Below are 24505 nucleotides of genomic sequence, written 5' to 3' on the forward strand. Positions count from 1 at the left end.
ACTGGGTATTGAATGATTTAAATTCGTCAGGAATATTCAATACTTTTATGCTGGATTTTTCAGTGTAATCGGGGTTTTCTTCGTCAATGATTAAAATTGACCAAAAAAGATATACTTATGTACCAAAAAAAATATGCTGTCATTCTTTCAAGATTTAGCGATATTTTGGTAGTGATTTGTTGTCAGATACATTTTGAATTGTCCACCAACAATGTATATACTCGTACAAGTCGAACATGCAGCAGGTAACATTTTCATCGTGTCTAAATCCAACGTTAATTTATTTCCGCTAGTTAGAGTGAGGTTGACTTTTGAGCAAATGACTTAATGACGGTTTAAATGGGCCGCCGTGTAAGATATTACGTAGGTAAATCATGCACGAACCATCAACAATATTGTTGTAGCCCTTTTGTTGTTCATTTATTAATATACGTACATATGTGTACATAATACATACACATAGTCAAAAGCAACACTTAAACGTTATTGGGCCATTTGCTAAAGCATTTTATTACATTGCGAGGGTAGCTGCTGCAAGGCCGTTCATTTGTACGAAGAAATTCTTCGAATGTCTTCGCAGATTTGAAAATTTATTTAGCTTGTTGGACTTTATATTGCGTTATAATTCTTACTGGTTTAGTTTGGAGCAGAATTCGGAATAATTTTACCGAAACGTGGTGCGAATTTATCGTTTCGTAAAATTATTGTTACCATCATCATCATATAATCATCATCATTGCTGCCTTCTTCAACAGTAGAAACGTCATTCGACCAAGATAAATTCGGTGGCAAATATTTTCAGCAACCATGAGAGCATATAGTAAGTAATAATGCGTTAGTTCAGTGAAATACATACAACAAGCATAAATACTCGTAGGTACATCTATTAAAGAATGTAATTACCGAGACCGACGACTCTTACGCCATCATATCCGTATCTTCCAGTTTCATGACGAAAGGTACATTACGTAGTAGGTATAGGATTCGAAATGAGGCCAGTTTTAATCAGAAAATACTGGCGTTGTAGGTATTTTAAGCGCAATGCTGAAGAGAGTCGTAGACAGACATCAATACTCGACATTACGAATTTCACTCACTCATGAAATAAGTTTTCGCAAAATTTAATCAAACGATTTTCACCTAAGTGCGAAGACTTACGACCAACGACATACGATGCGGGTAATTTAGCATACCGCCCTGCACCGCCCTTATACGAAACAGCAGAACAGAACAGGGCATGGGCAGGAGTAGGACAATTTCGTTTCGAATTTTATTAAAAGCTTCGTCATTGCGAGCCTCATCTCGCCGCGTCTACGATAAAAGACGACGACGCGACGCGACGGCGAAGGGAGTAAAAATTACGCTGCGCTCTGGCTGTACCGTGTATGTTGGATTTAATGTCAACATTATCGCCGTTTATTCGTAAATGTATAAAAGCGCTCGTCGGAGGATTGTAATTTGTTGTGCTACAGCCTCGGCGTGTTGTTAACTAACTTTTCGCATGCCGACCAAGATAGCTACGTCCGCGAGCGCCGAACGAGAAAAGTGTCGTCTTTACTGGTGAAATCGCATTTTGCGGTTGCGATTTTGAACGATTTATGCGAAAAAGGTCTTTTCCTCATTACATTCCGTATACGCTATTTCAGACTCCCTTCCTTACGACGCGATGTGATACTTCCCTCCATTTGGCGATACGACTGACGATTTGGCTGAGGAAAAAAGTGAAGGGAGGAAATTTTGCTCGGTTTTTCCTTATCAACGATTCTTCTTTCATAAGTTCGACGGCAAACAGGTTGGTAATAATACCTGAAGTAGTTCAGAGGACTATTCCGACTACAATACAAACACTCCCCAGCGTTTTATTGTTTTCATCAGAACTGAAAAAGTAAATGTTATAAACTCGATAGAAATTAGCCATTTAGCAGCCATATCTGCATTTTACTTGATTGACATAGGACTTTTTCGGGATGGGATGTTGCTGACTAAGGTGGGTCGTTTCTCAACTTTTTTTTTCCAATTTTGATGAAGTCTGACAAAAAAAATCATGGCCCAATGTTTCAATAAAACGCATAGGAAAAATTTCACAATTTTCGGTTCACTTTGGGAAGATCACCTGTTTCAACAGTTGGAGCATCTGGAAAATTATCTGAGCGAGCTTATTGGAATAACTTTGGGAATTTATTCGAGCTTTTTCATATTTTAAAAGATTAATCTATTTAACTTTACGGTTTTTTGAAGTTGTTTATCGGCATTAGGAAGTTCTGAAATTAAATAAATGAAAATATGTATGTACTAAGGTAATAAAAAAAAATTGTAAGTATGTAAAGCTTTGATAGAGTTCTCAAAAAAAAAAAAAAATTAAAACAATGCATGAATCAAACAATAGAGAAAGAATCAGGATAGTATTTGTACTTCTCATAAAATGAGAAGGACATTATGGGTTGAAATTTTCATGAACTATTGGATATGCGAGAGTATTTTTTTTATCGTGTAAAACGTTTCATTATACACACATCATTTGACGCACGGATAAGTTCTCTGTGTTTAGAACCCACGAATTGTTGAGAATGCTTGGCTTAGGCTGGTATAAAATTCTCCGTTTACAGTCGCCCGAATGTTTTTTCCAACATTTCGTGACTGGTATGGTTAAATTGCAGTTTAAAACGAATATTATCCGTATCTTTTCCAGTCGCTTCGGTAGAGGATTTGCTTTTTAAACGGCCTTCAAATTAGACGCGTTCTTAATCTCCATGTACGGGGGTCGCTGTTAAAGAATATTTAGTTTTAAGCCGCGGCCCAACTTCGAATTTTCCTTTTGCCTTTTTCTCGCTGTCGTTCTGTCTCTGTCGCGCTGGTTGTATGTACCATTTAGGTGTAGATCGTGCACGCTGGGCGGTGTACAATCCGACCGGCACATAGCACATTCGTTGTTCCATCTTGCTCTGTTTTTAATCCTTTTTGAATATCTAATTACTGGGAAACAACCTCCTCATTAGCTTTCTGCGGGCGATAACAATAATTGCCCGTTACCGGGGGTGGCTGTGTAATGAAAATTACCGTAGATGGATTTCTCCGGCTGACTCTAAAAATGCGAAATAACTATTTCGAAAAGTTTTACAACACTAAATGCGGCGGTTTTTATTGGTCGTTATTTCGTAATCTTACGCGCGAGCGAACAATTCTTGGCAAAATCACTCGTACACGTCCGCATCTTTATATTGAGAGATATGCATAGGTGTGCTGGGCTAACACTAATTGTAGCTTACTTTTTCATCTTTATTTGTACTTCTGTCAGTTTGTTCTAATGTATGAGTTTGTTCTTATTATAAAGTTTTACTGTATGTACGAGTACATACAATAAGCGAATTATCTCATTCTCATCAAATAATCATTTTGAAAAGTTGAGAGTTACGATGTAGTATTAGTAGATACGTATTAGACGTACATGCTAACAAACATTTACAAAAAGATCAGAAATTTTAAACAGGGTATACGGTTGCTGAATTCGTCCAAAAGAAAGATGATTTGAGTTTCTAAAAAGTAATCAATTGACTAACAACTTTCAAGCGTTTTCAACGGTTTTGTATACCGAAAGAAATTGACGGTAGGAGGGACGAGGGGTCACCTCTTTATTTTATTTTTTTTTTTGGTGAGGACAGTTCTGTCTTTGGGCTACATTATTGATCGTAAAAACGTTTGGTAGATGTCATTATGGCTAACCAACATAGACACTATGTCAGTCAATTGAATTTCTATAAAATCTCTGTATGCTTCGGGAATATCCACAGAGTTCGGACTTTTTAGGTTGGTTTAAAGAGTGTTCTCGATGCTAAGTTCATTCATCAGCCGCAACTGCTTAAATTATCAGACAACCGGTTTTTCATTTCAGACAATTTTAACTCAAATGATCGGAAATATGACCAGAATCTGCTTCAGGATCAAAATATGATCTCAGATCGGAGTAGGTAAACCATCAATAAACTTGAATAACCCATTGTTGCTCTGAAATGTTTCATTTGTTTCTGCAACCAATTCTAAGATATGCTTCAAAAATACAAAATAACCAAAAAAAAACTTCATGTCTATTTGTAGAATGGGAAAACCAGTTGTATGTCTCTCCGACCATAAACTCTAAATTGTGTGACAGTTCATCTCAAGCGGAGTTGAGTTGACTGCTAGGTCAATCGAACGGTAGATGCATCGAACCTGCCGAACACTATTGTTGACACCGGCCATGACAGGCTGACAGCCGGTGTTGATTCTATGTAATATGCCTATGAAATTCAAATGCTCGGTCTTATATCGATAGAATTGCATACGATGATAAATATTTAGCGTCACAGGTATCAGTGGTAAAAAGATCCTGAACGGAGCGAACTTTCCGAATGTTGGCTATAATTCACCTCGACATTCCACTAATAAAACAATTCTCCCTTCTTACGCCAGGCTGAAAAACAATATTACTTTTTAAGCGTACGATGTTTGACCGTCGTCATCGTATTAAAGCTTTATTGTATTGTTCACACAAAATTCAACCCTATCGGACGATTCTATACGATGCGATGTAACGGTGTGAAGCGTCGTTAATACCCAAACTTTATTAAATGTGCATAAATAACTCGACGACAAAATACGCCCCTTTTAGTTCGGTTGCATCTTTTCGGTGCTGTAATTTTGTTCAGCTATTTGGAATTAATTGTTATCATTATCGCGCGTAATTCGTGCACATACGCGTATATATTTTACGGCTAAAAATCAACAATCTTCCCTAAAAACGTCGGATTTTAATTAATTTTTTGAAATTATCGCTCGTTTTACTTTTTCATTTCACATTAGCGGGTTAACCAATCTAAAAACACCTGAATTAATCGGTTGTTTGTAATTTACAAGCGTGTCACCTCTGTACTACTAATTCGATTGCAATTTATTTTTGCTTCAATGAAATAGTAACTATTTCAAAACAAATTTATAATTTATATTATATTCGTTTCAGATGTAGTGACAAAAAAACAAATCACGAATTTTGATGAAAATTGGAGAGGAAGGTTACTTTGAGTGGTAAACTGCCCAGAAAAAGTTCCGAGTACCCTAGCTGTACGAGCGGCTGAACCGGGGGTCCTCGAAAAAGAGTCATTTTTAAAATTAAAACCGTGGTTTTTGTCACTTGTGGGCAGTGTTCACCTGCGCAGTATCTCGATCCCTCCTCCTTTCACAAACGCACACTGAACAGTTGCGATGCATAGTTCTACACCTCCCTGACTCATTGAATTTGAAATTCGATACCACTTTTAGTGTTTCATACATGGCGCTTGAAAATTGACGAATCGCAAAAATGTCGATTTACTCGTATTATCAACTTTGTAGCACCTTTGCTTCACTGAAAATTTCTTTTACAAAAACGTAACCCCAAATACACTTTATACAATCATTTCGATCAAATTGGCCAAACTTACTTTTTGCTTGAATTTTTTCCAAGACTTGATAAAATGAGTAAGATACATACTTACCTACATATATGCATTTTGTAAATTTGATCAAAATGAAGGTGTTTATCCAACCTGCTGAGAATACGAATTCAACGTTGGTTTTTCACTGAACGAACGTTCAATGGTGAAAAAGTGCCATAAAGAAATCGTAATTTTCCAGTTGAAGCCAAAATTGATACAGGACTTATTTTAAAATATAGATAATGCGTTTGTAAAAGTACCTGTGTACTGTGGCAATAAATTGAAATTGAATTGAATTGAATTGAAATACATACTGTATGTATTCCAGGCTGTTGTGAAGGGTTTCTGTTACTCCTGGTGAGTTTGAAATCGTACTGATTTTCAACGTGATCATAGTTGTGTTGTCAATCAGCGTGTAAAATGTACCTACTCGTATTTCGTCGTAACAGGTTGGTTTGTTGAAAGATGGTGTTTCGATTGCACGGGATTTTCGTAAGATACGTACGAAGCGCCTATTGTGTCTGCGTCTTGTTGATTGGCCGATTCATGGACCTAGACGAGTCTCAAAATTTATACGTTCCAATTTACTGAGCTCGGATCACCGTTTATTGCTGGCGGCCAACTTGGAAGCTCTCTTTAATTATTATGCATTCGTTTGAAGTAATTTTAAATAATTCGTTCGGCTGAAATTTAAGATCCAACAATAAAAAACCGCCAACCAAGCAACGAACCCAGCAACCAGCGAAAGAAAACGAAACAGCGATAACAAAAACATAAATAGAAGCTGTCAAAGGCAGACATTTCCATGTTAGTGGATAAATCAAGAAAAGCAAGTAGAAAACGGGCGCATCATCGCCTCCGCCGCGTCTCTTTTACAAATTGCCGCCAAAGTCCAAAACAATTTAATGAAAGGAAGAGCGAGAAAGAGCATCTGCTTAATGGGCTAATTGAATAGCGATTATCATAAAAGCCATTTTCGTTTTATCGTTTCGCCATTTCTTCTGCATGCTGCTGGTTCGGTTGTTGCACAGCCCGTTTCGCATCCCGCGTCCTCTTCTGCGCGAATGGAGCCAACGTTGTTCCTTTAATAATTCCATATCAAGCCTTCGGGCGCGGCGGTCACGGCGTGGCAGCGCGGCGCCCACACCCTCCCTCCTCATTTCCAGCTGTCGGGGGGGGAGGGGGTGTACGATGGCAGGGGTCGTAAGGTGAATTTTCAGCTCAATGATCACCGGGTCATTTACGCAAAATGACCGAAAAGTTCATTTGATGTTTTAGGTCAGCATCCGAAAACGATTACTTTGTTTTTCTTTGTCTAAATGAGTAGCCGAAAGGGGTAACGCGCGTAAAATCTACAACATAAAGGGATTCTCCGTTACCTTTATCGCGCAACATTGTTCTCATTTCGCTTTAATTACACCGACGTCCTTTCTTTCTCCGTTCAACTAAAACGACCTGCGTTTTCTCTTATATCAATTTACCATCGCCGATTTAAAAGCTCGTTAGTTATAGTATTTGCAACGTGTCAATTCGTCATAAGTCATTAACGTACGTGTAATTGATATGTTGTACTTAGCAACACTTTGCAGTTTTTTCACTTTTCAATCCGTATTGTTATGCTTAATTGTACGTTTGGAGTTGATTAGAAGTGTTGGTTTTACTGACACTTCAAACAGTAAAGTTGATCTGAATACAGAATAATCCATCTGGTTAACGTTCACACTTCCAGAAAGTTGAAGTTCAGCTGTACAAAATACAGAACTTATAGGTTTAGATTTATTACTCCTGGCAGCAGCTATCAGAGGTTTTACTCATACAGACCCAAAAGTTTTTCAGTTAGATATTTTTCATTTTTCTTGTTGTGCGTCTACGATGTGTAGCCTGTTGACAGAGTGTCTACTGGCAAGAAAGTAGCAAGAAAGCAAGAAGAAGGCGAGAAATTGACCTGGATGGCAAGAAATCAAGAAAATAGTATAGAAATTCCTTTAAAAAGCAAGAAAATTTCCCAAAAATTCACATCATAAATCTCTAAAGAATTGAAACTATCCCACCAATTTTGAAAAATGTTGAGATTAGAAAAATCACATCCTTGTATTAAAATTGATGTTTTTCTACTTTTCGCATTACAAATCCAAATCTTTTGCCCTCGTTTCGCTCGGGCTGTTCAAGATGCTTCTTTCAAGAGTTTTTAGAATTCAAAAATTGACAGGAAAATTTTCAAAATTTTTTATACCATTATGCTCCAGTTAAAATGTAAAATAAAACGTACAAAATTTTCGTTTTTTGGACCAATTTTTTCGAAAAATTATTTTCGCTCGAGCAGTAATTTTGCCTTCGTTTCAATAAAATAATCATTCATTATGAACGATTTTCGGAAAATTATCTAAAATGTCGATTTGTCATCTCTTAAAAGCTGATTTTGCTCTCTCCCCCCCCCCCTTACAAATAAAAATATAAATTCCATCTTATCTATGATTTCATTCTGTAAACGCCACTGATGTTCAGCACGTTGAATTTTTTGGGGGTTGGGGCGGTAACGAAGATTATCAATGCGTAAATATGAGGAGGGGTACGAAATTTCATGTTTGAAAGCAAGAAAACAGCATGAAGAAGGCAAAAAAAGGCAAAAAATTTGCATTTTTGGTTTCAGTAGACACTGGTTGAAGAGTAAGGTACACAAGTTTGGAAATGAATTTCTGGAATGCGATCTGAAAACGGAGACGTATTACATATGTACTTTTTAATTTGATACATACTCGTATTTTTGAGTAACGTTGAATTTTCTCGAGCTTGCAAACCATTATGTGTACGTGCACATCCTATAAGTATGTATAGCTGGACATTGGCATGGCAGGCAGTATCGTTTGAAGTATCATCATATTTGAAGAACGACGTCACTTTTTCACCGTTATATGTAACGCACTCGTCGATAACCTTTTTTCCATTTCGTCGTTATATCATCGCCCTTTGAAAACGAAACTGTTTCGACGCGGCGTTAGTTGTAAGCAAATTATAAATGACTTATCATTAAAGTTGAACTTGATTGATTAATATATTAACGTAATAATGGTATTTTCCAGTTTTTATCATTTTCAGCGATCATCTTTCCCCTATATCCGGAAAATACCCTTCCCGTCCGTTATTCCATTTCTTCCCCTTGCTCTCATTTTATCAACGTCTTAAATATAATTAATAAGAAGCTGATTTAATATCCGTTGAAATCTTTCGTTTATTAATTAATGAAAATTAATTACGACTTGACGGCGTTCGACGATAAGAAAAATAATAGCGACGATTGCGGCGAGCTCTTTCTTTCCGGCTGATTGAAACGATCCAAACTTCTAGAGGAGCGTTGATAATCATGAATAGGAAATATTATAGTATCTCGAATTGTCAGCCTTACACCCTAAAATTTACGAAATTGATGCGATCGCACGACGAGCAATCTGAGAATTTACCCACCTACTTATTTTTTGTAAAATAAATTTCTTGGTTTTTTCAATTACATTTCTACGGTCATTCTGCAAACAATGAAAAAATCGATCAACATTTTATTGAAAGAAAATCATAAATTGCCATGAAGATACGTAACACTATAAACGCACTTGTGGCTGCTACAGATTGCAAAGTATGGTGTCTAAGTAGCCAAGAAATTGTTGAAATCTTATAAGATTTTTTTTTGGGGGGGGGGGGGTACGTATTTATGTTGAACGAAGTTTGCACCAACTTTTTTGGAAAGCTATAAACTCATGGGTTTCTGCTTCGAATTGACGTTTTGTATGTATAGCGGTTTTTGTTTTATAGATTCAAGATGTTTAGAAAACAGCGAATTACTTTTATATTCTGAGAGCTTTCGCCTTTCTGGGGAAAGTTCAGCTGACGCTGTGTACACTGTATACTTCAGTGATGAAGTAGTTGAAAAAAGAAAATCTTCATGTTGATCTTCAATTTTTTGAAAAAAATGAGAGAATTCAAACGCCAATTTTTGGAGAAACTCATATTATATGTAGGTATCAATTTCATTATTCCGATTGGAGTCTCGATTATATACATATCCATACGTAAATTTAAACGTTATCGGTTGTTTTAATATAATGAATACGTCATCCAGCAACACGCTATCGGGTATCTATGACATTTCGGGCGTGGTGATTCGGGACTTGAAATGATTCCCTATCAGATAACCGCCGATACAGTTGGCTAACGCCATTGCCTATACATCACATACGCATTACACACATGCTGTATTTTATATTAGTACGAAAGGGTAAAAAAAAAACGAAACGTATTTACACGTACATCACACTTCGCGAAAACAAATAAAAACGAACAGCGACGCATTAACATTATTAAGATGAGTGTTCACGAATTTTTTTGATAATGTGGTAATATTCATATATCATATTAGCAGCGGGTACTTGACGGTTATAAATACCTACCTCCATTTTATATAATGAATAAAAACTATTCCATTTTCAAGTGTTAATTAGAAAATAACCGGTGTCTTGGTTTCAATCATCGCGCCGCGCCGTTTCAATACCGAAGTATCTCAAGAAACCCAAGAGATCGAAGGAGGCAACGGGTGAAAAAGTTTTACCTATAATCCTTGGCACGGCGGCGGCGGCGGCGACGGCGACGACGACGACGACGACGAAAGTTGAATTTCTGCTCAAATTTGCGTGTTGAACTTTCGGCGTGTATATTGTTATGAAGAACGTCGGACGATTTATTCCTTCCAGTTCGGTATCTTAAAGTGTAGTTTCCGCCCTCTTCTTAAAAAGCCATCGTGTTTCACAAAGCCGTTGATTAACATTACCCAACCTCTTAGAGAACAACTCACGGGTTTACCGTTTTAAACGGGAACATCGACTTTTAATTTATCGTTTCTTGTTGCTTATACTACAATATATACGTATACTCGTTCTGTCTCATTCTGCGCTTTCGCTCTCTTTTCGTTTTCTGTTTCGGTATTTAATTTAGTCGCCTCGGATCCCGGAATTTGCCACTACCCTCGGTAATGTATACACCTTCCGCTTGCTCAATACCGAGAAATGCTAAGCGGTCGGAAATCGTTTGCTTCTCTAAATCGTTCGCGAAAATCCGGGCCTCCATATACTCTTTTCTGTTCTGCAGAACGACGTGAACTTCATTCTTCTACATGGTACACTCTTGCGCCAGTTTTTGGATATACCGCGTGTAAAATGCTAATTTCACTGTAAATGTATTTCTTTGAATGGTTTTTACTTCCTTATTGTCGTGAAACCGTTTTCCCTTTTTTGATAAGAAAATACGATAATTTTACGTAAATTTACTCCCCCGCTGATTCGACTGCACACCGCATCGTGCTCTGCTGAAGCAGTCGTCTCGCTTCGACGAAATATGTATGTGTCTTTGGGATGCCTACCTGTGCCGATTTTCAGTTTACTTTATCCCTCAGATAGATGAGCCTGAAAACGTACGTAGGTACCTACATTGAAAGTATTCTAGCTCAAAGAAATGGAATGAATGAATGATTGAAAAGGAAGAAAAGAGGCTGTATATAAAATTTAATTCTAACAAGATACGTAGACACTTTTCGCATAGAAAGAGAAACCAGTGAGTATTTCCTCACGAAAAACAAGTCCGAAAATAGCTCAAAACAGCATTTTCACAGCTCAAAAACGATCAAATCCGCAGATAGTAACATTTTCACGATTCTAAAACTATAAAGACCAAACAAAAAATAATAATAATAATAATAATACTACATAATCAAATTTATCAAATAACACAGAATGGGTGAAGCGTGTGTTTGGGAAATTCAATAAATTTTCGACTTTTTGGACAATTAGAAATGTCTATAATTAGATCCTCCCTAGAAAAACTTTGTATTGCTTAAAGCATGGGCAGAACGGAAATGATGGCGAAGAAAACGTGTAGATATTTTGAGGAATTTTGCCACTGGTAGAACGACTTTGAAAGTATGTATTTGTCATATTTTAGCGGTACCTATACCTAACAAATGGGTATCTGGTGTAATCAATATTCAATATAAGGTAGGTAGGTATGGCCAGTTATGACCAGTTATGACGGTAAATTAAATCGGCATTTCTGCATATTCGTGGTAAATATTGGGGCATTTAGAACAAATATTCTTGTGAAGTCTGAGCAAAATAGGCTTTAAAAAATGGCATATGTGTGTCTTGTCGTAAACTTCACCACCGTGGCTCTCTTATCACGCAGTGAAAAATAAAATACTTAAGGCGAGAGAGAAAATGAGAAAAAAAAATTAAATTTCCAAGCAAATTTAATACTTAGTTGAGGACGATTCGAGTCGAAAAATTTTGTATCATATACGATCTGAACATTGGAAAAGTTGAACCATCGAGACCTCCAAGAAAAACGTACCTATCGCAAACTAAAACAAGATGACGCCAAATATTGAATTCGAAAAAGATGCCGATCATAAAGAACAAGAGAAAGCTTGCAACGTACAGTACGATTCGTGCGGCGAGAATTTGAATTTTTTGAAACAAGAAGTGCAAAAGGGAATGGAAAATAAAGAAATGGTGAAATATAAAAGCGGCGGTGCTGTTCTATCAGCCGTACCAGCAGCGCCGGCATCTTCGTGTAGAAAACTAAGACAACCCAAATGCGCTAAATCCAGATCGCGGTCCACGAAATCTTGCAAAACGCGCACCACAAGTAAAAGTAGAAGCTGCGAAGAAGAAGAAACCTGTCGCGGTGGCCGAATCGGCGATAAGCCTATTAACGATAAAATTGAAGCGAAATGTTACGAAGTGAAGCGCGGAATTGTTCGAAATCCGTGCCTGTCGAAGATCTGGCAAACTGGCAAATACTGTCGAGACGATTGCGGATCTGGTATCGTAGCAAAAAAGTTCGAAACCAAGCAAAGTCGCAGATTATGGTGCAAAACGCCTTTGTCCATGTACCAAGCTACCGTCGGCGAATTGGGTCGTCAGATTTTATGCCGAGAGAAGGTCGTATCTCGAGATGTGAAACCCGGACCGCCTTGTAATGTCTGCGAATACATCCTACCGCCGTGCAGAGGCTATTACCGTAGATACGACTGCCTGAGACCTTGCGAAGAAGATTACGTCAACATTAAAGGTGGCAAGAAATGCTATCGTGATCGAGTCGAAAGGTACTGGGAACCTTGCGTCGCTCTTGGTCAGAAATACAAATTAGACGTTAACGATTACGCTCCTCATAACGTAGCATTGGGGCTGAAAGTGCGGAGAGAAAACCAAGATACGCCTTGTTGGTGAAGATTCTGTACCAGTCCGAATAATACTAGCTGCAAAAATGTAGCCGCTGTTTACCTACGTTATTTTTTTACCCTCAACCAAGTAAGTAAACGATAGATAAAAGTTACAATAATGTACGAATATTCGTGAATTACGCAGTAAAATGAAGATAATATATTAAGAGAGATCGTGAATTACGAGATTTTGTCTTTTATTCAAATATTGGCGAAGAAAAGTACTTGAAAGGATACAAGCTGAAGTGGTACGCGATGGTAACGAAATTTTCGACTTCGGATCGTTCTACGTATTATAGATAGGTATACCTAGGAAAAGAAGCGATATTCGAAAGCTCGTTATCCGCGTCTGTTTTCACCCTAATTAAAAAGTCAAACGGCGTTGAAAAATTGATAAAAAAAAAAGGAACAGCTCTTTGTGGGAAACCGCACCGCGGTGTTTGGCTGAAGCTGCGGTACGGTATGTAACTTTTTTAAAAAGAAATGCCGGCGGGAAATTAACTTCATCTATCAAAAACCTAAGAAGAGGTAGGAAAGGGAAAGCGGCTTCGAAATAACCCCTTTTGACGGTTTTCCTTTTTCACCTTTATTCAGAAATACCGCCCGATCGGTGGAAAAACCGCACCGAACGCGAGGAAATACCGAACCGATTTCCACTTCCTGTCTACAAGGAATAATACGGAGCTTTTGGTACGCGTTTTTGAGCTTTTTAAATGTACCAATCGAAGTTCTCGTCGTTCGCCGTCGAAAGAAAATTAATTAACAAATGATTTACCGTCTGCTGTGCTTTTTGGTGTACTTTGAAAATTACCAGGCGGAAAATCGCGCTAAAGGGTATGCGGCTTTATTTGTGTATTTTCTTCTTTTTGGCACCTTCATCGCGATTGATTGGAATAAAAAGGGGGAAAAGATTTTCTCTTCTGTTGCAAAAAATATGCTACGAAAAGGAGTGTTTTAACGTTGTTATTGAAAAAAAGAAGAAGAAGAAGAATACACTTCGCGGTTTGGTGGATTATAGCTTTTCGCGAGGGAAAAAATGACGTTAGTGAGCGAATAGATTAAATTTCTTGTATGGAAATCCAATACTACAGTATTTCGAAATGACTTTCTAATTGGAGGATGATTTCAAAATCATTAGTAATACAGGGTGTCCACACTTCTGGAAAGCCTGGAAAAATCAGTTTCCCTCAAAAGTCGGGGAATTTTTTGAACGTGTTCATTTGTAGGTAATTTTTTATAATAATACGATTAAATTTGAACCACCTGCTCGATTACCTACGTGTCTCGAGCATAACTTTGTAAAGCGTTGGTTGTGAGACTCAACATTCAAACAAAATGAAACACTTCGTGTTTTCTGTTTCTGCTTTGAGTTCAATTAGAGCAAAATCACGCCATCTTTCTGAATTGACCCGTGTACCATACCCTTCTTCAGTCACTCTTAAAATCATGTCTGGGAAGCCCTCTCATCTTGAAACTAATATTATCGTAAAATAATTGTAGTAAAAGTGACCGTCACGTATTCCAAACAACTTGCTCGATATATTCTGAACTTGTCCAAAGAGGCATTAGGGCTGCGCATAACTGGACATAATAAATTCAAAATCCGAAAACGAAACGGCCTCAAACAATTGGTAAAATCTGATAACAAGCCGGATAAATTTTCGAACTGGTATACCAATTCGTGATCTGTCGAGGTTATGTGCAAATTGTACTCGTATACGTACACGGCCACATCGCGCATCTGTTCAATCCGCAGCTAACCCCGATGCTAATACAGAAATAGGCAACGAAGTGTACGTGCTGGACGCTTCAGCACATTAGCTCGGTATACGGTTCGTTTCTCTACTTCGATTACCTTTATAGCAACCCCCATTAGCGTAAAATTGATGACCGTATGATAACGGTAAACGATTACCCCCGACGACGTTGGTTGGACTCGAATTCATTCTTAATATCTCGCTTACCGGACGCCTTATTACATTCGAAATAAACTTTGACCCGCTAACTAGCCGTTTAGTTTTAATAAATTGTGGTTCTGCCTGCGAATTTACACAACTAAGCGTATAAAAAAGTTGTAATTCTTTGGCAACGAATTTAAAATTGGCCGTCGTTAAGCTGAAAGTACAATTTTCCCAAGTGCGTACCTAGAGGTAATAATAATTACCTTCGTGTACTTTAATTCGAGCTTTAAAATTAGCAAGCTCGTGCTATGTACCTTTTGTAAATACCTAAGCGGGACAGCGGTCAACTGATGGTTTATTTGGTGTAGTTTTAGTAGTGGTTTGCTTTTTGTTGGGGAAATTGTCCCCAGATGGTCTCTTTAAAATGGAAAAAAAAATTTTAAGGGCTGACGATATGAAATGGTTACTATATTTTGGTAAGTTTCAATTAAAATTATTATTTGCCGCAAGCGAAGAGGCGAAAAGAAAGACGAAGGAAGAGGCTACCGACGGACGCGCGACGAAGTAAAAACGAGTCAATTCATTGAGTTTTTGAAGAAAAAAAAATCATTGATAATTCAGGGTATCTAACAGGTAGTGAAAGTAGTGAAGAATTAGTAATTTTTAAAATGGGTAGTGAAAGTAGTAAATTTTGTTGAAAAGGTAGTGAAAAAATGAAAAAGTTCAAATGCGTTCTTCTTTTTTTTCAATCTTCATTCCGTAGAAAAGAGCTTATTTGTCGACTTTTTTAGAGCTTGAATTACACATTTTCGAGAGCTTTTGTCCTCGCTTTTGCTCGGGCTATTTGCTCTTTTTCCACATGACAAACTTTTTGTTCAAATTCAAAAAATATTCAAAGTTTGAATTGGAAAAATGAACTCCTCTCTGCATGAAGAAACTTTTTTTTTACTTCTCAAAACATGAATTTTTGAACTCTTTTGCCCTCGCTTCGCTCGGGCTCGTTAGTTTAACAAAATCATCATTCAAAATTCAAAATTTTGAAGCAAAGCAATAAACTTTTTATAAATCTCGATCACACAAAAAAATCTTCGTTTTGGATACCTCTCAAAATACTGATTTTCGAGAGCTTTCGCTCTCGCTTCGCCAAGGCTAGTTTGTTTCTGCTTTCCGCAATTGAAAAATCCCAGTCTTAGAAGAGAAATCAAAATTTTATACGTTGCATGAATATTAGGCAAAACCGTATCTTTCAAATGACAAAATTGTAATTTTATCTCTTACTTATTTTACTTTAAAACTCGCCGTTTCATTTCGAAAAATTGGTATATTTTTTCCGCAAATGTCGTTCAAATTTTCCATAAATTTTTTTTGTATTTTTAAAAATTTGTTACCCATGTTTAAAAAAAGTTTTTTATTCGCCCAATTTCATTACTTACGAGTACATTAACAAGAACCTAAATGGTGAAAATAAAATCAAAAAATTGAAATGATAAAATCATGTTTTTAACATCCGCTTATTTAAAGAAAATCTTGGGATGTTTGAAGACATTGGAAATGCGAAAATTTTGCTCCCCCCCCCCGGCTCTCTTTTCTTATAAAATCTCGAGGGTTTAAAAAATGTCCTGATAAAGTCCCTTTTTATTTTGAAATTTTGTTAGACGCCTTGTCTTAATTGTTTTTTTTTTGAATAATTTAAAAAAATACTTTGTATGGTACTCTTCCAATTTCAATTTTTTTGAAAATTAATTTTCCTGTAAAAATTTGACTTTGTTAATTTTTTCAGTTGGGTGGGGGTGGGGGGTGTCGAGTGGATAGCGTTCTCAGAATTTGATTGAAAAAAGGTAATGAAAAAAGTAGTGAAAAAGTAGTGATTTTTCGAAATAGAAATCCGTCAGATACCAGGGAATTGCAGTAGACAAACGTTTGCGTACTTGGCAAAAAACTTTGCATATTGACCAAAGAAACAAAAAAAAAATCCATTTTTCACGCTCTCCCTTAAACCCTTACAAACCAGCAAGCAAAATAATTAAATAGGTAATATGAATTTCATAACATTCTAAAATGAGAATAAAATCACATAAAATAGTATGTAGAAATTGTATGTATAATAAAATTATCAAACTCATGCAGGATATTTTGAAAGCTCTAGTTTGCGATTGATTGACTTATGATTTGATTTTTTTATTTCCATTTTTGATCATTATAGAAGCATTACAAAAGGAAATATTCGCACCTTAATTGAAAATATTCGCCGATCGTGATTCAAGTTTCCTAATCAAAAAGAAATGCTCTAATAAAAGCAAATATTCAACGTCGAGAATCTTGTTTATTAACATCTCGAAATTCGCACGCGTTCGTTTCATTCATACGTAACATTCATTATTTGTACGACCAACATTTTCGTTTCATTCAAACGGAAAATAAAAGAAAACAAAATCTGAAAAATAAAAACTTGAGTAAATAGTGGTTACCAACGTCAAGTTACATAACATCGATGTTTGTTTTTTCACGAAGGCACGAACGACTGAGCTTGAAATAACTAAGGTTTTTTTTTTCATCAATGCTAATTTCTTTTACTCAGCATCCGCAGATATGAACGGAAAACGGCAGCGGTGTGGAGAGACAAAAAGTGAAAATGTTTTCGTTAGAGGTATAGCGAGCGTATATACCGCATAAAGATTTTCATATATCTTCCGCACCACGAGACGACAGACCCGCGACTTTTTCCCATTTTTTTTCCTCTGGAGATTTTTAACGTGGAGTATATTTTACCTTTTTTCCCTTCTATTTACTCGGTAAACGGCCAAAAAATTACGCTCAATTAATCCGAAATTTACTTATACCCTTCGAAGTAACTCGTCGAAAATAATCTTCCTTTTTTTTTGGTCACTCGCTGACGAGTTCGTTAATTATTAGACTGTGTGTGGTGGGGTAAATGCATTTTTTTGAGAGCGGGTGAAATTAGATGTCCAGAAAACTCGAGGTTTTTTCAAAATGCTGAATATTTAGGTAAGTAAGTGAAGACGAGATTCGACTGATCCCCTAACATTCTGCCGTAAACGGTGAAATATCGCAGCTTTTTAGGAATTATATATTTTTCAATATTTTTACATAATTAATTCGAAACATTTACGAAAGAAAAAATGTTCGAAACGCGAATTTATCCGGAAATGAGCGATTTGCAAATTTTCAACCGTTCGATAGATCGGCGTAAATGCTCAAATACTTTTGAGTCTGAGCCATTTCTCCCAAACCAGTTTAGGTACACTGAAAAAAAAACAATAAAAATTACTATTTCAGTATAGTAACCGGATCCAATCCAAAAATAATAGTGATTTTTACTCAGCCAAAAAATACATTTTACCTATAGAATTAGGTAAAATTTATTACTCTCATAGTAAAATTTACTAATCTCATAGTAAAAATCGCAATATTTTTGAATGGGGTCCGGTTACTGTATGAAATGGTAAAAATTATCCATAATTTTTTTTCCGTGTAGGAGCTAAAGCGAAAAACGTAATATTTGTCGAAAATACCCCTCCTTCCTCTTTGAGGGGTCATATCTCTCTTCCACTGGCACCTCCGCAGCTAATGAAGCTCTCGGCTAAATTTGATCAAAGTCCGCTTACTTTTTGAAGAAGAAGGGGGGGATCCAGCCCAAAGTACATAATGTATCAGAGGAAGTTTGGAAGTGAATCTTACGTATCGTCATCGTGACAAAGTCAACAAGAATAGTGTGACAGTGAAGTTTACGTATTTTGAAGAAATTTGTCAACATAACAATCAAGTTATTCTTTCGCGAATAAACGAGAAACGCATTTTGTTACATTTGTTTTCGAATTGTGTACAATTCTCAAATTCACGCTAGAGCAAAAAGCAGATGTAACGTTGAAAGAATTGGCGACATTCGATCGGCTTACGTTTCAGTCATTTTGTGACCATTAGAGGTAGAGAATTTGTTTGAGAAACGTTTTTCGCGCAATAATAAAATAAGGAATAAGTACGTATAAGAGGAAGGGAAAAGGCTGGTGAAAAAATAACAGTTATACGCGGAATATTAATAAATGTAACTCGAAGCAGTCTTTCGGTATACGGCAGCGCGCTGTATATACGTAGTATAGTACGAGTATACGAAGAGCATGCGGCGCGAATATAATATTTTTCGTATTAAAATTCAACGAAGCGTAATGTGGAAACGAAATGTATAAAAGGTGCCGGAGTCCGTGTTCGGGTAGCCGGTTAGTTTTTTATTGTTTTTTCTCCATTTTTTTTTTTTTTTTTTTTTTTTTTTTGAGAAAAGTTGAGCTTTGCGAGATAATCGCCGGTGACACCTTTTGGAAAATGGAGCTAGTCGTATTTTTAAATACGTTGCTGCTCCGCCGCCCTTGTGGGTTGCGGCCTGTTTCTATTCGAAGCTATATCGTCCAAAGATTAATAATATTGTTCGGCCGGAAAGAAAGGACGCGAAAATTTTCTACATGTGTAAATAATTTGGCGGTTAGAGAGTGGTACGCGGACGCGGACGCGAGCAGCTCGACGACGACGGTTGAACTTGTCGCAGTGTTTCTTGCCGCAGATGATTTGATGGCGATGGCGATGGCGATGGCGCGGCGTTGGGATCTGCCTCGCCTTGGGTATCTCGCGTATAGCGACGAAATTACGAATATACGTATCGTATCTTTCGCCAAAAAGAACATTTTTCCGAGCTAGTGATTTTAATTATTTTTCACGGCGTTTAATCGTGACGCGAGCTAGGCGAAGCGGCGACGCAGTGGTAAAACTTGAGAGGACACGAATATATAAAAAGGTACGGCCCCCGCGCCAAAACGGTGTAAGCGTCCGCGAAAATTAATAAAAGTGAAAATAAATTGCCGGTATAACTTCAAACATTATCTTTCAGCGTGAAACAATGCGCGACTACCGTGCCGGTGTTACCATTTTGCCCTCTGTTTCGTGGGCCCGAAAAGCGGTTTTTCTTATTCTCCGATGAGCAGCCTGTAGAATAATCTGTAATGAATTGTTTTATATGTAACGAAGAGTGAACTTCTCCTCCGTCATGCCCATGCCATGCCGATCCTATATTCAACTCTTTATCGTTACGTCTCGCTTTTATACGTTTTGGCTTGGCTTGGCTTCCCTCTTGCAAAACTTTGGTTTTGTTCTTTTTTCGCTCTTTTTGATTATTATTATTACGAGTATTATTATTACGTACTCGTATTATGATAATTATTAATATCCTTACGAATACGAGCAGCAGCTCGTACAATATTACACCTTTTTGAAGTATTATTTTATTTTTGTACTTTTTTGCCGTGTGCAGAATGCAAGATACAAACAAAGGCAATGAAAGTTTTAAGGCATAGACAAAATATCTAATAATATATCGACACACCTGCGATTACGAATATGAAGCGTGCATATTAGCAAAATCTCGAAATTACACTGTTTTTCAAAACAATCATTGCGGGTGAAAGTCCTATCCTTCGAGATAATATTTCAATGTGTTTGAACCGGGGGAGGGGGGCTTTTCCAGTAGCTCACAAAAGCTCATTGAAGTAAAAATGATCGGCCTGGTTCACCAATCGTCCATTGCGCCAAGAATCTTGTATTTCTGGATCACATTATGTACGTATAAAATGGACCGAGGTGGAAAATCGGACCCACTTGGATGAATGTCTGTCGCATCCACTTGTATCCTCAATCATATAGGTACTTTATCCTCATATCAATGACGCCCTTTTTCCACATATCTTCTGCTAGCATATCATTGACAAAATACACTAAAAAGGATTTTAAAACGAAAAAAAATTAATAAGATACTGATTAAAAAACGTTTTTACAAAATTAACACTTGTGTAAAAAATTTTACTTGGAGCATGTTGTAAATTGAAACCAAAATTGAATCATTTAGCGTAAAAGAACCAATTGTGCTGCTGTCACATAAGCAACACTATTTGTAAGGAAAAAAAGAATTATTATTCAGATTCTGTTTTGGAAACGAACGAATACAGTGTTACCAACCTACATTTCGCGCATGAAATGTCGCCGCGTTTTTGTTCGGCCATTTCCTATGAAAAACAGTACCAAACAAAAATTTGGCGTGTACATTTAAAGGGTGCCTTAGAAGCGCCTTTTGAAAGTTTCAACTTTTTAAATCTTTACCACCTCTTTCCAGCAATAAAATGTGACAATCTTGTCTACCCGTACGTGATGTATTTCGAATCTTCTGTCTGTAGACGTAATTATTACAGGGCGTCCACTCTCCTGGAAAACCTGGAAAAATCAGGGAATTTCGTAATTTTCACGCTAAAAGGCAAAATTCCTGGAATTTTTTACTTCTCGAAACCCAAATTTTCGAGAGCTTTCGCCCTCGCTTCCTCGGGCTTGTTTTCTTTTCTTCTTCGAGATTTGAAATCAAAAAATGAACTCTTCACTACAAAACATCGTTTTTATGCCTCTCGAAATACAAATTTACAAGAGCTTTCGCCCCCGCTTGGGTCAGTTTTGTTCAACTTTCTTCAGAGAAACATCATTCAAATTCTAAAATTTTAAAAGCCAAAAAATAAACTACGGTATTCATCACATTGAAAAACCTCATTTTTATGCCTCTCGAAATACTTAAACATGTTCAAAAGCTCTCGCCCTCGCTTCGCTCGAGCCAATTTGTTTCTCATTTTGAATTTAAGCAAATTTCACATTTGAGGCCTCCAAAAATGGAAAAAAAAATATAATAAATTTTCATAAGTTATATGAATATTGTATCAATTGGCAAAATTGATGTTTTTCTTTCACATCAATCCACAAATGGGGAGCTTGGAATCAAAACTCACTTTTGACACCAAAAATCGATAAATGCGTTTTTTTGCGGATTCGGATACTTCTTCAATTTCTCTATCACCCTACAGTATCCATGTTTCCGAATTCGGCCCCAGGTCTTCACAATTTCGTGTTAAAAAGTGCCCTTGGGATCAAAACTCACTTTCGACAGTGGCAAAAGTGAATTTTGACTCTAAGCTATAAAAAAACTGTATTTTCAAGGTTGCATGGCAGTCTACAAAGCCAAAATAATTCAATTGAAACTTCGGAAGCATTTTCTGATAGTGAAAATAGCGAAAATGGTCGTTTGGAATTTGGAAGTTATGTAACTGAGGACTGAGGAGGTAAAAAATCGGAAGTATTGAGCGCTCAAAACTTTTAAAGCTCTCTGGAGGCGGAACAAAATACTCTACAGAAAAATGAGGTCGAGGAAAATTGTAGAGAATTAAATTTCCAATCGACGTAATGTCGTTAGTTTTTTTCTAGGATGCTTAGTTTTCGATGTATTTGCAAAATGAAGTATAATTTTTGGAAAAATTCAGCGCTAAAAACTTTTAAAGCTCTCTGGAGGTGGAACAAAGCATTCTACAAAAAATGAAGTCGAGGAAAATTGTAGAGAATTAAATTTCCAATCGACCTAATGCCGTTAGTTTTCTTCTAGGAGGCTTATTTTTCGATATATTTGCAAAAGAAAGTAAAATGACCCCACCTTGGAATCAAAACTCACTTTTGCTAAGCTTGATAGCCATACCGCAACGATATGGCAACTTGAAAAAAAAATTTCTCATGGAATCCTATTTACATAGTAGTCTTACTTAAGAGCTCGACACACTTTGCGGCGTTTTTTTCATCAACGCACTGTGCGAAATCAGTTATTGTCGATTTCCTCGAAACTTTGTCCGATGTCAAAAGTGAGTTTTGATTCCAAGCTCCTCAAATTTTCATTCGACACCACCCCCACTCAAAAACCTAAAAATAGCTTCTATGTACTTCAGAAATGGGGCCCACAATGATAACTGCCCGGAGCTCTCATCAGTTCTCAATGTTTGTAATGTACCCGATTCACCTCTCTCCCCCGCCAGAAAATTTGGAACGCCACCACTTGCATGTTGATTTTTTTTTAAATTAAAAAAGCTGTTAATAATGGCGGGTTAGCTGTTTTTTATACCCGAAGAAGTACATATATCCAGTTAGGAGATAAACTTGTGAAAAAAATAACCCCCCTACCCCTGAAACGTCTTCTTTAATTAAAGTATAGGGTATCTAAGTATAGAAAATTGGAAAATTGGTCTGGAAAACCTGGAAAAGTCAGGGAAAATGACTTGCCAAAAATAGTGGACACCCTGTCGTTGTTTTTTGACATTTGTATTTTCCTGTCCCACCCCATTGTGTACTGCAAACTTATTATAATGTTAAAATATGTACCTAAACGTGCTTTGTCACTATTCTTTCCACTTACGTCTACAAAATAACTTGATGAAAAAATTGTGAAATTTTCTAATGTGTTGTTTTTTCTCTGTTTCTTTCTTTAAACAGATGTACAATATTGGATGAACGATATTTCTCGTGCAAAAAATCAAGGATTGTAAAGCAAGTAAAATGGCATCCTGGGTCGCCAAGCTTTTCGCATTTGGTGGTGCTGACAACGGAGGATACCTTGAGACTGTACTGCACCAAAACTTTCAACCTGATCACAGTTTGGCATCCTAAAAGAGTTTTTGCATCTTCTTCGATATCATCGTCACGTGGCATACAAACTCTAGCATCATTGGGCGAAACTGCAATAGACTTCGATTTCATGCCACCTCAGTTAAAAGTAAGTACTCGTACGTAGACGTACATATAATACGTACGATTACAGTAAAAGCCTCGAAAAGGATCGAATGCGACCGCGATCTCGAATTGAGAAGGGTTACTGACGAAATAACCCTTTTCCTGTGAAAATATACACGGTATAGGGAAAAGCGCGCCACTTTCACGAGTTCGTATTAAATGGGAAAGAAAGCCGGCGAAGTCGTGAGTTATTACTTGTGATTATAAAGAGTAAAAGATGTTCGATTTAACTATGCCACTTCCCTTATTCCGAAAAAGTTAATCCCTTTTCAATTTACTCTTTCATCAACTGTTTCTCTCCTATTTAAGGGAATTTTATCGCCATTAGTTGTGAAGCCAACGTCGATATTTCTTGTAATGTGGGTGCATTATTACAAATACTGTTCGGGTATTACTATACAATCAATTCCGTACTACTTTATTCTACTGGAATATCCTTTAAACCGTGCTTCATTAACAATTTTTCGTCTTATCGATTTTTCTTTCCAATTCTCGCCTGCTTTATGCATTTCTGTCACTCGGCGCTGCTTTGCAAAAATCATTGGTATTCTCAGTTAACTGAATATTTCTGCATATTAGTAACCTGTCGCGTTGAATTCTGGTTGATTTTAAAATAATGAATTCGTGAAAATGTTATTTTGGCATTGGAAATTTTTGTTGATATCAATAAAAATAAAAAGATGAAACAAAAAAATATGAAATTTCTCTTAAATTGTACGTCAGGCTTCACGCAAACAGAAATGTATACCAGTTCGTTATGACTTTTAATCTTGGTAAAAATTACGAAAGCGAAAAAAATTGTGTAAAAAATGTCATCTGTATTTAACAAAAATTCATTGTTGACGAACCTGGAGCTGGCCTGGCTTCGAATGAAGTTGTTCAGACAATGGGCCAGAAAACAGCCTCGAAGTATCGAAATCAACCACGAGTCGAAGAAAGTCATGGAGTAGGTAATCATTTACGCTACCGGTCGACTCAGTCAGCAAAGAGTGCGATTTTTTCAGCGTTTTCGAAACAATCGGTTACTTTAATGTGCATAAATATGGTACGAGAAAGAAATCAAAACGAAATTTTTCGTCCGCAGTTGGTGTATTAAAATACGACTAAAAGGAAGGGGTGTATTCCGTCGAATCGAGCTTCAATTCTTTCTATACCTTACAAATAAGAAGTCGTTAAAATTTTCAACGCCATTAATTCAGTTGAATGCTTCCTAATTTGTCTGCAGGAGTGTTTTGCCGGTTGCAGAGCGA

The 24505-nt window shown here is 36.9% G+C and overlaps 1 protein-coding gene across 2 annotated transcripts in view; it reads left to right on the top strand.

The window, feature by feature from the left end:
- The window catches only part of mbo (Nuclear pore complex protein Nup88), a 56543-nt gene that overhangs the window by 27504 nt on the left and 4534 nt on the right, over positions 1 to 24505 (top strand). For both annotated transcript variants that reach the window (XM_065345143.1, XM_065345142.1), the window contains exon 3: positions 22959 to 23238. In XM_065345143.1, the coding sequence (XP_065201215.1) occupies positions 22959 to 23238 (280 nt within the window). The remainder of the gene's footprint in view (positions 1 to 22958; positions 23239 to 24505) is intronic.

Source organism: Planococcus citri, chromosome 1, assembly GCF_950023065.1.
Source record: "Planococcus citri chromosome 1, ihPlaCitr1.1, whole genome shotgun sequence".
In the NCBI taxonomy this organism is placed as follows: domain Eukaryota; kingdom Metazoa; phylum Arthropoda; class Insecta; order Hemiptera; family Pseudococcidae; genus Planococcus; species Planococcus citri.